This window comes from Conger conger, chromosome 5, assembly GCF_963514075.1.
Source record: "Conger conger chromosome 5, fConCon1.1, whole genome shotgun sequence".
NCBI lineage: Eukaryota > Metazoa > Chordata > Actinopteri > Anguilliformes > Congridae > Conger > Conger conger.
In genome coordinates, this window is record NC_083764.1 from 37,885,215 (window position 1) to 37,900,450 (window position 15,236).

A 15,236-nucleotide genomic window follows, 5' to 3' on the forward strand; every position below is an offset into this window, starting at 1 on the left:
AACATGGTGAGCCTGGCAAATTATCAGCAAGCCGTTCTGTATCTTATGAAAATTATGAAAATATTTCATCTGGGAATTGGGAAGAAACCATGTGTTTGTCAATGCTTAGTTGACTCAACTGACAGAGATACAAATGAATAGTCATCTTTTGATGCACTTTAAGTGTATCTTGGAGAGCCAGTCATGTACAGATGTACTGCATTGTAGTATACATGAGGGGAATATTTTACATACTGTAACATGCACTGTACATTTGTGTCATTCAATGTCGAAATACATCTCTTCTGACATTGAATTGTTTGAATGTGCCTGGTATCTGAGAACAATGAAAAAACAGAAAACTATTTAAGAATTGAAGCATTGTCTATTAGGACTCAAAAGGGTTTCAAAGCAAATTCCAGTTCATGACCCAGATAACACAGGCCTAGTGGGACTGCATTGACTGTGCCAACATTGTATGGCATCTCCAGGGCCTCCAGCCAATCTCAGAAGTGGTCGTTCACACTAGACTTCTGATGACAGGCAGTTCGAGGTTTGGCTGTTTGGGTCTGTTGCTTACACTGATTTGTGTTATTTATAGTGTAGTATCAGACCTGCCAAAAAATTTTGAGTAGCAACTTACTGTGGCGGCGTGGCACGAGGTCAGGCACATCTGCTGATCAGTATTGATTGAGTTCACATGCTCACTCATCACAACTTATTACTAAGCACATTGATCCCACTCACCACCATATCTAGTTATTCAACATACAAGTAGACTATGAAGAAAACAAGAACTCTTTTAATGAAAAGGCAATATATTTCAGTTTTCTGTGCTTTGATACACTTAACCAATTTCGTTACTTTCGTTTTGACGACTCCCCGGCTCTCCGCTTGTAGCCTATAATGAAGAGTTTAAAACTAGCGCTATGATTGGTCGAAGTCTTCTTTTCCCAACAGGTTGCTGCCCAATGCGGTTACACCCATAGATGAGTTGCCTAGTGTGCGAATGCACAGACAGTTTAACTCATTTTCGCGTATTTTGAAGTGACAAATCGTAGCAGCGTAGTTTGGTGTCTAAATGCTTATCTGCTACGCAAAATGCGTAAAGGTTGGCAGGTCTGTAGTATTCTGTGCACTGTGTTCTATAAATATGTGCAACTGCTGCTTTGACTGAACGGCATCGGCCAGCAGTGTGCAGACAAGTTTTAAACTCAATGAATACTGAATGGATATGCAAATGGAGATTCCATGTGGTGACAATGCAGATTCTTTTGTAATTATAAGTTTTGATAATACAGGGAGACACGCTAGGACTGGGTGTGATACCATAAGATAATACCAAATATTTCCTGAATGCAATAACAGTCATCAGCGCCATGTGGCCTACTGTATGGGCTTTCTATTTGTCTTTATTTCTTTAAGTATACCTGCATAGCCTGAAGTTATATCTGCTAGAAAATACAATTAAGAAGAGGAAGTTCAAATAAACATAAACATAATGTTGATGTTATGGGTAGTTTTACAAAGGATTGATTTAACACCTTTGGAGCGACTTACTGACATTTACTCACCTGTCGCTAGGGGCTTTGGAGCAATTATGGCGCATGCATGGATGTTTGAATGCATGCCATAAGTACCTTGAGATGACATCCATCACAATTATGTTGTATTATATACAGTGGCTTCAGACCCACTCACTTTTTGCAGACTTGTGCACAGCCATGTGTGGAGGTTGTATGTTCTCCGGAATGGGTATGGCACCATTGCCAAACAGATCAAGGATAACCTTACAGTTATGAGTGTGTGTCGAGATCAGTAATGCCGTGTTATGACTGGTTAGTAGGCCTGTGTGAGACCTGTGCGAGCATGCATTGGCCAGTCTTGCAGCCTTCCCAGTGCTGCACGCGAGACGCTGGTCCAGGGAAAGTTTCTTCCGGAGAGAGCGTTTGAGGACGCGTGTTTGGAAGTGAGTGTTTTTGGAAGAGAATTTGAGGAATAGAATTTGAGGAAGAGAGAAAATGGCGTATGTTTCATCCTTTTATAATTGGAATGCCAAATACGCCCATCCTTAGCACAGTATCGAATTGGTAGCCGGAACAGGAAGTGGTAGTCAGGTGACTTTCCTACATCACGGGTGTTGTAGTTGAGTTCTGTGAAATGCAGGGACTTGCAGTCCTATTGTCCCTACATATTTAGACTTATTAGACTTTCTAAGTCTTCTACTGCTGTAGCCTATCCACTTAGAGGTTTTACACATTGTGTGAGAGATGCTTTTCTACATACCACTGTTGTAATGTGTGTCTGTATTACTGTCACCTTCCTGCCCGCAGAACTGCTGCTCACTGGATGTTTTTAGTTTTTTGCACCATTCCCTGAAAACTCTAGAGACTGTTGTGTGTAAAAATCCCAGAAGATCTGCAGTGTCACATTTCTGCCCCATTCTGACATTCAGTCTGAAAAAAAGCTGAACCTCTTGGCCATGTCTGCATGTTTTTATGCATTTAGTTGCTGCCACATGATTGGCTGATTAAATATTTGCATTAATAATATAAGCTGGTGTACAGGTCTAACTATTAAAAGGTCCCACAATTAACACTGCATGTCAGGACAAAAACCAAGCCATGAAGTTCAAGGAACTATCTGTAGACTGTGTTAAAATTGAGGTGAGGCATGGATCAGGGCAAGGGTATAAAACCATTTCTAAAGCTTTGAGTGTTCCCAAGAGCACAGTGGCTTCAAAAATTGTGAAATCGAAGAAGTTTGGAACCACCAGGACTCTTCCTAGAGCTGTCTATCCAGCCAACTGGGCAAGAAGGGCCTTGTTCAGGGAGGTGACCAATAACACAAAGGTCACTCTAACAGAGCTTCGGAAGTCCTCTGCAGAGATGGGAGATCCTGCTAGATGGACGACAGCAGTACTCCATCAATCAGGCCTTTTTGGTAGAGTGGCTAAATGGAAGCCTCTCTTGAGCAAAATAATTGAGGGAGGGATGATTGCAGCCAAATACAGAGAGGTCCTTGAAGAAAATCTGCTCCGGAGTGTACACGACCTCAGGCTGACGGTTCACCTTTCAGTACGACAATGACCCGAAACATACAGCCAAGACAACGATGGAGTGGCTTCGGACAAGTCTCTGACTGTCCTTGCGTGGCCCAGTCAACGCCCCGACTTAAACCCCATAGAACAACTGGGGAGATACCTGAAGTTCACAGACACTTCCCATTCATTCTGATGGAGCTTGAGAGGATCTGACAGGAAGAATGGGATAAACTGACCAAATCCACATGTGCACAGCTTGTAGAGACTTACCCATGTGTTGCATGTGCTCTTTGCGGTACTGTCACTTTCCTGTTAGCTTCCTAGCAGCTTTGACCTGTCTGGCCATTCTCCTCTGACGTCTCTCATTAACAAGGTGTTTTCCTCTGCAGAAATGCTGCTCACTGGATTTGTTTAGTTTTTTTGCACCATTCTTTGCAAACTCTAGAGACTAGTGTGGGTGAAATTCCCCCACGCTATTGGCTGTGGCAGTTAGAACTGATTTTCAACCAGTGAGCTTGAAGTATTGTACAGCTGTACAATGTTTTGGTACAGAGTGATGGCCCATCAACTGTATATTTTGAAACCCGGATTTAAGGACTAGTTTGCATGTTCTCCCCGTGTTTGCGTGGGTTTCCTCCGGGTACTCCGGTTTCCTCCCATTCCAAAGACATGCAGGTCAGGCTGATTGGAGAGTCTAAGTTGCCCATGGGTATGAGTGTGTGAGTGAATGGTGTATGTGCCCTGCGATGGACTGGCGACCTGTCCAGGGTGTATTCCTGCCCTTCACCCAATGTATGCTGGGATTGGCTCCAGCCCCCCTGCGACCCTGTTCAGGATAAGCAGATTAAGATAATGGATGGATGGATAGACTATAAACACGGGCAGAGGGTGAGTCAATATGTCAGTGAGCCTTTTTCAATAATAGGAAGAGATCTACAATGGTCTTATATTTTAACACATTACCTATTGTACTTTTAAATAAATCTTAAATATCTTTAAGTAAATGCTTAAGAATTAAGTAAGAATAAACCAATACTGCAACGTGATTCAAATTCCAACACTTTGTAACTTTGTTTACAAATAAAGTTATAATTATTACTATAAAGTCGCAGATGCAGATTAAGTAATTTAATTGGAAATTATCCAAACAAAGCATTTAGTTCAGGATTAACCTTAATCTGTATCCACGTAACTGGGCCCTATTTTGTTATTGACCCTCATCTTACATTACAGGCCCATGGTAATGCCTATATTATGTTACATGAGTCACACAGAGTTCTTAAAAATAGATTTATTTATTGATATATAAATTACCTACCACACCAGACCCGAGGTTTTGGCAAAGCCTTTCTCCAGCCAGGCGGAGAAGTTAATTGATGTACGAATAAATAAATGAAATAACCACTACTTACATTTGATGACTTGTGAACATCTCTGGCTAGAGGTGACACTAGCTACTGCTGTAAACAGATAACAGCCACTGCTGTGGATTTCAGTCTGCTCAATCTGCTACCCTGCCCGCACAATAAATTCTGCAACATAAGCATGCATCAATTAATTGTCACTTTTATTTTTATCAGACATATCAAATCTTCTGAAAGTCCAGGAGTCTTTTGGATTTAGGCATGAGCTCCCTGCCCAAGAGCAGTAATGTTAGTAATGTGCAGTGGGACCCAGCTATCATGGCCAGCCAACTGACGTACAAAACTGAATGGCCAGGCCATGATTTATGGTAGTAAGCAATCGTCTCCCCCCCCCCCTTTCCATTGAATCGTAGTGTATGAGTTCAGTGTATTGGATACGTGCTTTTCAGATACAAATAATAAAGGCCCACACTCAGAAGAGGCCCAAGCACGTTTTAGAATAACATAATTTTATAATATTTTCAAGGTAAAAATCTTTACTGTTTTACCAGCTTCACAGACACAAATTAAGCCTAAAATTCTATTTTGAATAGAGATTCTCCAAACAAAACTCAGTTTAATCCAGAACTTCTGTCCATGAAACCTGCTCCAAATGTTTTAGCTGAGAGGGCCGCGGTGGCGCAACAGGCTAAGATGCAGCAGACTTGCGGTTTCAGTTCACTGCAGTTGCGGGTTTGATTCCCGGTCCTGCCAAAAAGGGACTTGGCAGGGTTAGTAGATCGCCGCACAATAAAAGCACCTTGGGTGCCTCGGAATCACGGTCACGAGCATGAGACGAGACGGCTTGAAGAAGGCGTGTCACTCTCCTTCGGGCCGCTGAGGGACGGGGTGTGGGCGGTACATCTAATACTGGCTCTAATTGAATCAGATGGGGTACAATTGGCTACCAAACTGGGAGATAAAACTTTTTAAAAAAAGAAGTGTTTTAGCTGTAGTGCGTACTACATTCTTGTGAATGTATGCAGGAAAAACATAATCAAACCTTAAAATAATAATGATCAATCAACCCAGTAGAACATCAGTACAAATATGCTTGAAGTGAACTTTTATACTGACAGTAAATAAATGGCTAGAGCTACTGGGGTTTGTTTACATCGAGCATCTACTGATAGCTCATTTACTGTAAATGTATTATACTGACCTGACACAAACAATAGCAGTAGACACTATGGAATAGCTAGAAAATACACTTTACTCACGGTTACAAAAAATGAAGCAGTTAATTTATTCCAGACAGAAGGAACCATTCCCATTTAATTGGCAGCACCAAAGTCAGTGAGGACTGCTGGCACAGCTGAACCCTGTAAATAATCACAATCACAGCAGCACACCCTCCCCTGTGTGTGCAACCCCATATTACTATGGTAAACTGTTTATTGTTCACAGTGTGACAAATGATACTGCAGTGTGTTCAGGTCCTGAAGAGTCAAAGTACAAAAACATTAAAAACACACACAGTACCATTTCCTATGCTGTACAATACTGAATTCGATATTCTTGTTAGTTTTCTAAATATTATGCCAGAGTTTCAATTAATCATTAAAAAAAAACACAAACAAGCAAAATCACAAACATTTTTTCAAGCAAAAGGATGTGTAAGCAGTGACACAAATTCATATGAGGAGCAGAAGCATAGCTGCACAATCATTTTTACCAGTCAATTCTGAAATTTAGGAATGGCAAAAGATTTTCAGGAGACCACAGGCAGATATGCAAGTCAGAGATCAATTGCATGAAGTGTTATACAAAACAGTTAAAGCACTGTACTGTTTATACATTTGCATTTCAGAATGAAGCAATGGGTTCTATTACGGTAGTGATTACAACACAGGCTGTACTGTCAATTCTTGAAATGTGGCTACATTTTATATCATTGACTATAATATGCCTCAAGAATATACACTCAGTGAGCACTCTATTAGTTATTTATTAGACTTATTTTTTGGAGTCTTCTGCTGCTGTAGCCTATCCACTTAGAGGTTTTACATGTTGTGTGTTCAGAGATGCTCTTGTGTATACCACTGTTGTAATGTGTGGTTATTTGCATTACTGTCGCCTGCCTTCTCCTCTGACCTCTCAGCAATGAGACCTCTCTCTGCCTCTAGAACTGCTGCTCACTGGATGTTTTTTGTTTTTTGCACCATTTTCTGCAAACTAGAGACTGTTGTGTATTATTGGCTTATTAAATATTTACTTGGTCATACCTAAATAAAGTGGTCACTGAGCGTACAATTCCTCATGTATAAATCATTAAAAAATACTTAAAACACAAAGAGCAGGTAGTACTCTTTTTTGGTGAAAATATCTGGGGTTTTCCAGTATGATACTGACATACAGTCAAATTTATGTTTTCAAAACACAGTTCAGCATTGCAGATTCAAAGGGGTGTTGTATTGCATCCCATAACTCTCCCTGATATATGGCAATGAATTGAACAATAGCTCATTTCAGACACACAAGCACTTGATGATTTTAAAATGTGTTTTCCATGCAATTAAATGAAACATATTGGACCTGATTTTGCATGTAAAAAAAAGGGCCCTCGTCCTTATCTTTGTTGTACAGGTAGCAATTGAAATTGTACTTCCCTCTAGGGTCTTTCAGCGAACTTATCCCTGGTTATGGGTATGCACTTTGTTGTACGTCGCTCTGGATAAGAGCGTCTGCCAAATGCCAATAATGTAATGTAATGTAACCCACAAGATTTTCCTGTTAACACTGCAGGCTGTCTCTACTTGTGCATGGGTCCGCCAAGACTCCCAATACCACCACGTCACATAAACAGCCTTACAGTTATGGAGGACAATGCTTAAATTGTCAGGGGGTATATGCTGTTAGTATGGGCCACATTGCTGAGGAAGCTCCAGGGGAACGTAGTTGCGGTTGCAGAGGTGGACAAAGGCAACTGCCAACCTACAGGGGACTTTGTCAGGGATTGAGGCACAACGTCTTCTTTTGCACACAGACAGGAACTGCATAGGGTCAACCTGAGAGGAGGGTTCCATTGAATTATATGTACATACATTGAGATAATACAGATAATCTAATTTAATTCTTGAATCTGATAGGTAGAGCTCATTTCTCACTCTTGGTGCCAAATCAAATTCAGCATTGAGTGAGAAATGTGGATGACATAGTTCTGGCCCCATCAATAATATGAGAGAGGCATTGGACTTAATCGTGAGTAAGATTAGACTTAATAAATCATGTCAGATCATGTTAAATATGTGTGGTCATGAACTGAAATGAGCATGTAAGGGAGCACTCACCACTCTAAAGCAGGGGCTGAGGGGGGAGTCAGGACTGGAGAACAGGGACACACACCGGGTCACGTCTGTCGTCAGGTTATGCCTGGAGGTGTTGGAACAGAGTCCTGTCTTCCCAGATTCACTGCGACACTGAGGCCGTACCTGCTCACACACAGACACACACACACACACAGAAATGCACGCATGCATGAAGGCACAGACGCATACACACAGACATATACATACATTCACTCAGGCAATTATCTGCTTTAATGGTAAATTAAATGTGTTTCAATAGTACACTACAGATTGGTATCCCTCCTCTTTTTTCTATCAAAAACTTCTGAATGTGCAGTATAAACATCTCTATATCTCACAGAACATACTTGACCTGAACCAGTCAGGCAATCAACTCAACTGTGACAACACTCCATGCTGTCGCTGATGCCCTGTCATGCGTACTTGTCCTTCTGGTTTTCTCCACTGCCTTTAACATTGTCAACCACCAGTTTCTCCTCACTACCTTTGCTGAGCAACTTAACAAATTGCTGTGAAGAGGATCCTCATCTGCCCCAATGCAAACTCATCAGTGGTGTCCCTCAGGGCTCAGTTTTGGGTCCCCTATGTTCATAAAGCCAATCACTCAATCACTTTCCCTATTCTAGAAACTAGTCACACCTCAGCACACCTGTTAGACATGTCTAATTTAATGGCAGCTCACTCCCTGAAGCAAGTACTTATGCAAGCTTCTCTCAGTAAGAATGTCTGTCAAATTATGGAACTGTCAAGATAAATGTCTGTGGGCAATCACAGTAGCATGAGTAGGTCTTACATATCTCCTTCGTCATACCTGCCAGCTGTGAATGAAGTGAGCCAAGCCGTTTGCCTGGGAGCCATCAGGCAGGGGCCGCTCATTCCCTGCCTCATTGTCATTGGTCCCCAAGAGACCAGCGGAAATTCCTGCAGAACAGAGATGCAAACCTCGTACAACATTTTTCATGAGATCATGAGCTGAGGTTCTAACTGACATTTTTTTTAAACGAGTTAGTGCCATAAATATGTTGCTTATAGGGCACTAAATACATGTGTGAATTTTTATACAAAAGTACGGTTTAAGGGTATGATAAAATGCACTGTATGAAGTTCAAAATATGACGTTAGGCACTGCAGCTGCCTGCTAGCAGTAGCTTGTTGGCAGGCTTACAAGTGCCACTGGTCCATTACATGTTGTGCTGTATGAAGAAGAAGAAGAAGAAGAAGAAGAAGAAGAAGAAACCTGAGATTCAATTTAAGAACATAGTGCAGGGTTTCATATTACCATGCTGCCAGCCATCTAGAGTCAAACTGCAGAGAGCCTGTGAGAAGTCACATGTCACAAGTGCTCCATCCTGATTGGACACCTCTATAATGTTGGGTTCTCTCCTAATGGTAACCTCATTGTGAGAGACTGGTGCATCCATAATACGGCAGTTAACCTCCACCTGCAGAAAACAGTCATTCTCATTTGGTCGGTTCTGAGCAGTCATGATAGAATTACTTTTGTCTTAGTATGTCTTATGTCTACATGCCCAGTCTACAGCGTTTGTTACAAGCTGGTTGTCAGTTTTAGAACATGCGGCTATGCAACAAAGAAAACATATTATCTTTCGTTTAAAAAAAATATTTTTTCACATTTTTTCCCTTTTTGTTAGCCAATTGTACCCTAATTCAATTAGTGTTAGCTGGGGATACACCACTTATGACCCCATCCCTTCGGCGGCCCCAGAGGGAGAGCAACACGCCTTCTTCAAGCCATCTCGTCTCACAGCATCAAGGTCCACTACTTTAGCTGTGCGCCAGTGCGGCCCCCCAAAACATATTATCTTAACCAATCACAAAGCACTTTATTAGAAGAACAGCCTGTAGTGCCGCAATGGTATCGGTGTCAGACATAATTACAAAGCTAGATTTTTTTAGCTAATGTGATGATGCTAAAGAAAGCAGGTACCAAACAAGGAAAATACACAATAAAATGTTAATGTTAGCTAGCTAAAGAAAATACACATACAAATGTCACTAGATGTTGTTATGGAAACATTTGTTTATTTGTTTACTTGGCGTTTGGGTGTGGACTGTTTAGTTTTTACATGGACGTTCTGAGATTTTTATTTGGACCTTCTGAGCTTTCTCTCATCTTGTCTCATCTGAAGTAGACTGGGATTACAACTGTCAAGTAGACTGGAGGGATACAGAAAAGTATCCTTCATAGACACCAAAAGACAGATGAATAAAATAATATTCTGCTTTCATACCTGCCCTTCAGGGGAGATGCTCACAGTGGTGTTTCCCATCTCCACAAGTAGCATGCGCTGTGGTGCCATATCTGGACTCAATACAGTGAAGGAGTCCTGGACAACATCGTGGGCCAAGAGGTGAGCACAGCGCCCAGGTATCTCATATAGATGCCCATCAAATGAAACCACAAACTGATTGGATACAAAGAGAGCCTGGTCTGAGAAGGGGAGAGAAAGCAGCAGGACTTAATGGGACAGGAAGTGACATATGTGGATCTTGGTCTAGAATGCACAAGAGCCTGCTGGCTTGGTCAACATAAGTGTGTACTTATCATGCCAATAAAGCAAATTTGAAGATGAACTTGAGAAGATAAAGATTCTAGTGGCCAAACTTTGCATTACAATAATTTACCCTTGCGTTGTCTTAAGGGTCAAAAATGACCCGCCACTATGCTTAACGGCAGAGGAAACCCCCTAAATAATATTGTTTCAACTTGAAATTTTATGACAAAGTTTGTGATGAGTGACAGGTTGTCTCTTCATGCAAAATAGAATTTCAGGTTTCAAATTCAATTAAGCTGCTTTATTTTGGGGGTTTAGTGAAGGTGGATCATTTTTGACCCTTAGGACAAGGGGAGTATACACAAGGGTTAAAGGTCCCATATTGTACACCTTTACAGTGTTTTAGATTAGGTCCAGATATCCATAATTATATCCATAATGTTTGCAATGTTCAAGCACTAAAAGACAGAAAAATGAGTTTTTATAGCACCTTCAACTCCTTCATAATCCACATCCTCATTTTCCACAATATGGGACCTTTAAGCAGACAGTCTTACTAAACAATGATAGAGCTGCAGCAGCTGCAACACTATAATACTGCTGCACACTGCACCAAGAGAACGTATATTGTGTTAAAGAAAGACTCACGGTTAAAGGGACTGTCCATTAACCTCCTCTTCAGCCAATACAGCTCTGCTAAGGGTCTGACAGAGGTGAGAGCCTGAAGTGGCTTCAGTAGCCACTCCTCAAGAAGGAACTCTGTCAGCCTGGCCCCTCCAATCTCTGACCACAGCTCTCTTGGTAATGGCACCTGGACTCTCACTTCACAGCGCCTGTAAGAACACATATATAGTTCAAAAGGGAAGTTGAATCAGAAATGTTCGGTGCTCAAGAGGAGAATTATACTTCCCTGCTGAGTACCTTTTGGAGAGTCTATACAATGATCCGAGCCTCCTCCTGATTCCAGTCAAGGCTGTTGCCACTTTAGCTTCTGTCCACTGTATAGTCTGCTGGCTCACCTGAGACAGATACAATACACACATGTACAAGCACAAGCCCACAAGCACACACTTACAACAATAGCTTTCTTATTAAGCTTATCTTCGAAAGCCTTACCATGTCTAGAACTGTTGTGAGTGTTCCCAGCACTGCTTTTAATGGCACACTCAGGTGGGGGTCCTCCAGTACTGCAGGCAGCAATTCCACCAGTTTTCTTGCCCACAAAGTTGTAGCCCCATGCCATTCCATGTATAGCCACCTTCCCGTCACATCCTGGTACACACCAGCCAGTGTTGTCAGTGGCCCTGAAAGCAGATGTACACAGGATAGTGTTGTCAGTGGTCCTGGAAACAACTCCGGCTTGGGGTGACAGAAATATTTGGAGAAATATTCCCCAAAACCCTATTTTGCAGCAATTGGAAAGAGACACCATGTTATAAGCTGGGTAGACACACTGCTTTATGAGTTTGCTGGTTAGAGTTACCATGTTATGAGTTAGCTGGGTAGAGACAACAGGTTATGGGTTAGCTGGGTAAAGACACCATGTGATGAGTTAGCTGCGTAAAGACACTTTGTTATGAATTATTCAGGTAGAGATAGTGCTTTTATGAGCTTATGGGGAGAGTGTAACTATGGCTTACTCTTGAGTTCCTGTTGCACCTGCTGGGCCACATGCTGCAGGGAGCCCAGGCAGAGTGGCAGGGTGTCAGTGAGGGCGTGGCGTAGGGAGCCTCTTCTCCAGACCTGCCAGGCCTCTCTGAGCCCCTGGACCAGCAGCAACTCAGCCTTCTGTGTCAGGCAGTAAGGCCGTTCACTCAGCTCCTGGAGAAATATACTCAATTCAGACTTAGTGAACACTGATCAGAATGATTCATCAGAAGCACAGCATTTTACCGAGCATAGAGAGCTATAGTAACTGATATGCATTGAGCCTGTTTTCTTACCCACATTATAAAGTATTCAATATGACTGTGTGAAGAACACGCTTTGCACTGACCTGGCACCTGAATTCCACTAGGTGGCGCTGAAGGGTCTGTATTCTGGCCAACAGCTTGTTACGTATCTGGGAGCCCAGCATACGAACCCGAGCCTACAGACATATCGTAGAAGGGCTCAGTTTATACTGTATTTCAACAGGTATTTCTATGCATTGTCAAGAGTCCCTTCCAGAAATACCAGTCAAAAAGAGCACTTGATAAAAAAGTCCTTATTCTTTTTACAGACATAAACACATTGTATTACCTCTGCTGTCCATAGGTTCTCCACACACCCTTGTCCAACTAATGTAAAACTCTGATTGGCTGCGCCCACAGAGACTGATGCCAGCTTCTGGTATTTGGCTCCACCCTCCCTCCTCTGGGCAGTTAAGGTAATAATGCGCCGTCCCTCCAGGCAAAGTGCGAGGTTAAGGTCATCATCTGACACAAATACACGTGTGGGCACGCACAGACACACACACATAAACACAGTAAAAACAGAACAAAATAGCTTATAGTCTATTGTATCGGCTCTCTATTTAGTCCAGTATTTATTTTATGCTCTTTGGATAATAGTTTGTGTTTACTACACTCATGTATCCCCTCCCATGTCCTAAAATGCCAAGCATTGCATCCATATCATCAAATTAATAATTAATTTAATGATTTAAATGAATAATTTATTCAAAATTATGTGCTTAAAAATAACGTGTGTGGAAAAGCAGTGGGACAATATTCCAGTCTTACCATCATTGTATCCAGCAGTTGCTTGCAGGCAATGGCCCTCCAGCGCCCCCTGCAGCCAGAGCCGCTCACTATCATCCAGGCTTGCCTGCATCAGGAGCCCAAGGCCCCTGTGGGACATGGTCGCACTGCTCCCCAAATCTAGACTTCCATCACCCACCTGAAACTGCAATACACACAGAGAAACCAGTATGTAGCTTGGCAGGTGTGTACAGAGTAACAGGCTCATGTACATTAGTGCATTAGTGTTCTGCAGTGGGTTGGTTGCATTTTCTCCTGGATTAGTTAAGTATTATTTGTTTGCTTGCTGATTCTAAATTCAGTTTAGTTGTCATTATAGTGTTCTGCTGTGTATTTGTTTGTCTGTTTGTTAGCTAATACAAGTGGTGTTTATTTAGATTATAGTGAAACTGGGTTAGGTGTTTGTTTCTCTCAGGTGAGCTAGGCTATTAAGTTAGGCTATTGTTTTACTGGCTGGCAGGCCACAGCTTTTGTTGTAGGAGGAGCCAGTATTTTGCACCCTGCTCAGGGTATAATTACTGGCACACCTGAACTCACTTCAGTGTGCATTAGTGTTCTGCAGTGGGTTGGTTGCATTTTCTCTATTCAGCATCAGTGTTATTTAAGCAGTTGTGTAGCGCACCAGCGGCAGCTGTGTGCGGCAGCCTCGGCTACTTGCCTCGGCGTACGAAGTCGCAGGTGTACAAAGTCGGGGGTGTCCTTCCAGGCTGTCCGAGAGCCTGATGAGTGTTTTTGTTTTTGCTGCCTGCCCTCATTCCACTGTGTAGTATTCCTCTTGTCCGCCCTAGTTCCCTCCATGTGTTTCCTTCCCATCCCTGTCCTCTCTCCTCTCCCCAAGTCCCAGTGAGGTAGGAGGTTCGCCTCCCGCCAACATGGGCAGAATATCTCTAACCTCATCTTCCCTCCCAGATCCGCTGGTATTGATCTCTGTGTGGCTGGTGGCCTCTGGAACTGCCAGTCCGCCGTCCAGAAAGCAGACTTCATATCTGCCTATGCCTCCCACCTCAACCTTGACTTTCTTGCTCTAACTGAAACGTGGCTCTCACCAGAGAACACGGCCACCCCGGCTGCCCTTTCCTCTGCCTTCTCTTTTTCCCACACACCCAGATCCTCTGGCAGAGGAGGTGGCACAGGTCTCCTAATCTCATCCTCATGGAGATCTAGTGTCTTCTCCTCATCCCTCTCCTTCTCCTCTTTTGAATTTCATGCGGTTTCTGTTACTTTGCCGTGCAAACTGTTTATCATTGTTGTTTATCGCCCCCCGGGTCCTCTGGGGAACTTCTTGGATGAGATGGACATCCTCCTCAGCTCCTCACCAGTCAATGACACCCCCCTGGTCCTCCTGGGTGACTTCAACCTCAACTCAGAGTCCACCCAGTCTACCTTTCTCTCCCTCCTCTCTTCTTTTGACTTTACCCTCACTCTTTCCCCTCCCACCCACAAAGCAGGCAACCTTCTTGACCTCATCTTCACAAGGAGCTGCACAACAACTAACCTCTCTGTAACACCACTCTATATATCTGACCACTCCTTCATCTCTTTCTCTCTTCCACTCTCCTCTAACACCCATCCATCTCTCCCACCATCCACTGTCACCTGTCGACGGAACCTACGCCACCTGTCTTCCTCCACCCTGTCATCTACAATCCTCTCCTCCCTACCATCCGCGGAGTCTTTCTCTCGACTGTCTCCCGATGATGCGGCTACAACTCTCATGTCCTCCCTCTCATCTTCCTTTGACTCTCTGTGTCCCCTCACCACCAAACTAGCTTGGGCCTCCCCCCCCAGTCCTTGGCTTTCTGATGCTCTACAACCTGTCCGAACCGAACTGCGGGCGGCGGAGAGAAAATGTAAAAGGTCCTGTCTCCCCAGTGATATAGCGTCCTTCCATGCCCTCATCATCTTTCCATTCCTCTGTCTCTCTAGCTAAATCTTCCTTCTTTCACTCGAAAATTAACGCGGCCGCCTCTAATCCCCACAAACTGTTTTCAACTTTCTCCTCTCTTCTGGCCCCCCTCCCCCCCCACCCCCCTCATCACTCACACCTGATGACTTTGTCTCCTTCTTTGAAAAGAAGGTCGATGCTATTCGCAATTCCTTCTCCCAACCCTCCACCCCTGCTGACCCTCCTACCCTCCCCAACTCCCTAACCTCCTTTTCTCCCCTCTCTGACGCCGACACACTGAAACTCCTTACATCCCACCGCCCGACCACCTGTCCTCTTGACCCCATCCCCTCTCCCCTCC

At 43.3% G+C, this 15,236-nt stretch overlaps 1 protein-coding gene across 2 annotated transcripts; it reads right to left on the bottom strand.

The window, feature by feature from the left end:
* Nucleotides 1-5,010: 5,010 nt before the first annotated feature.
* On the bottom strand, nt 5,011-10,084 carry LOC133129746 (apolipophorins). 2 transcript variants are annotated; one of them, XR_009708848.1, is made up of 6 exons: nt 9,986-10,084; nt 9,013-9,175; nt 8,545-8,654; nt 7,716-7,856; nt 5,646-7,433; nt 5,011-5,301 (listed from the first exon to the last, which is right to left on the bottom strand). XR_009708848.1 is itself a non-coding variant. In XM_061244022.1 (5 exons), exons 1-5 carry the CDS (start codon nt 10,052-10,054, stop codon nt 7,281-7,283), a joined length of 636 nt encoding a protein of 211 aa, XP_061100006.1. In that variant the 5' UTR covers nt 10,055-10,084; the 3' UTR covers nt 5,011-7,280. The 2 variants fall into 2 exon arrangements, 1 of the variants encoding a protein (XP_061100006.1); XM_061244022.1 differs by having other exon boundaries at nt 5,011-7,433.
* Nucleotides 10,085-15,236: the final 5,152 nt, after the last annotated feature.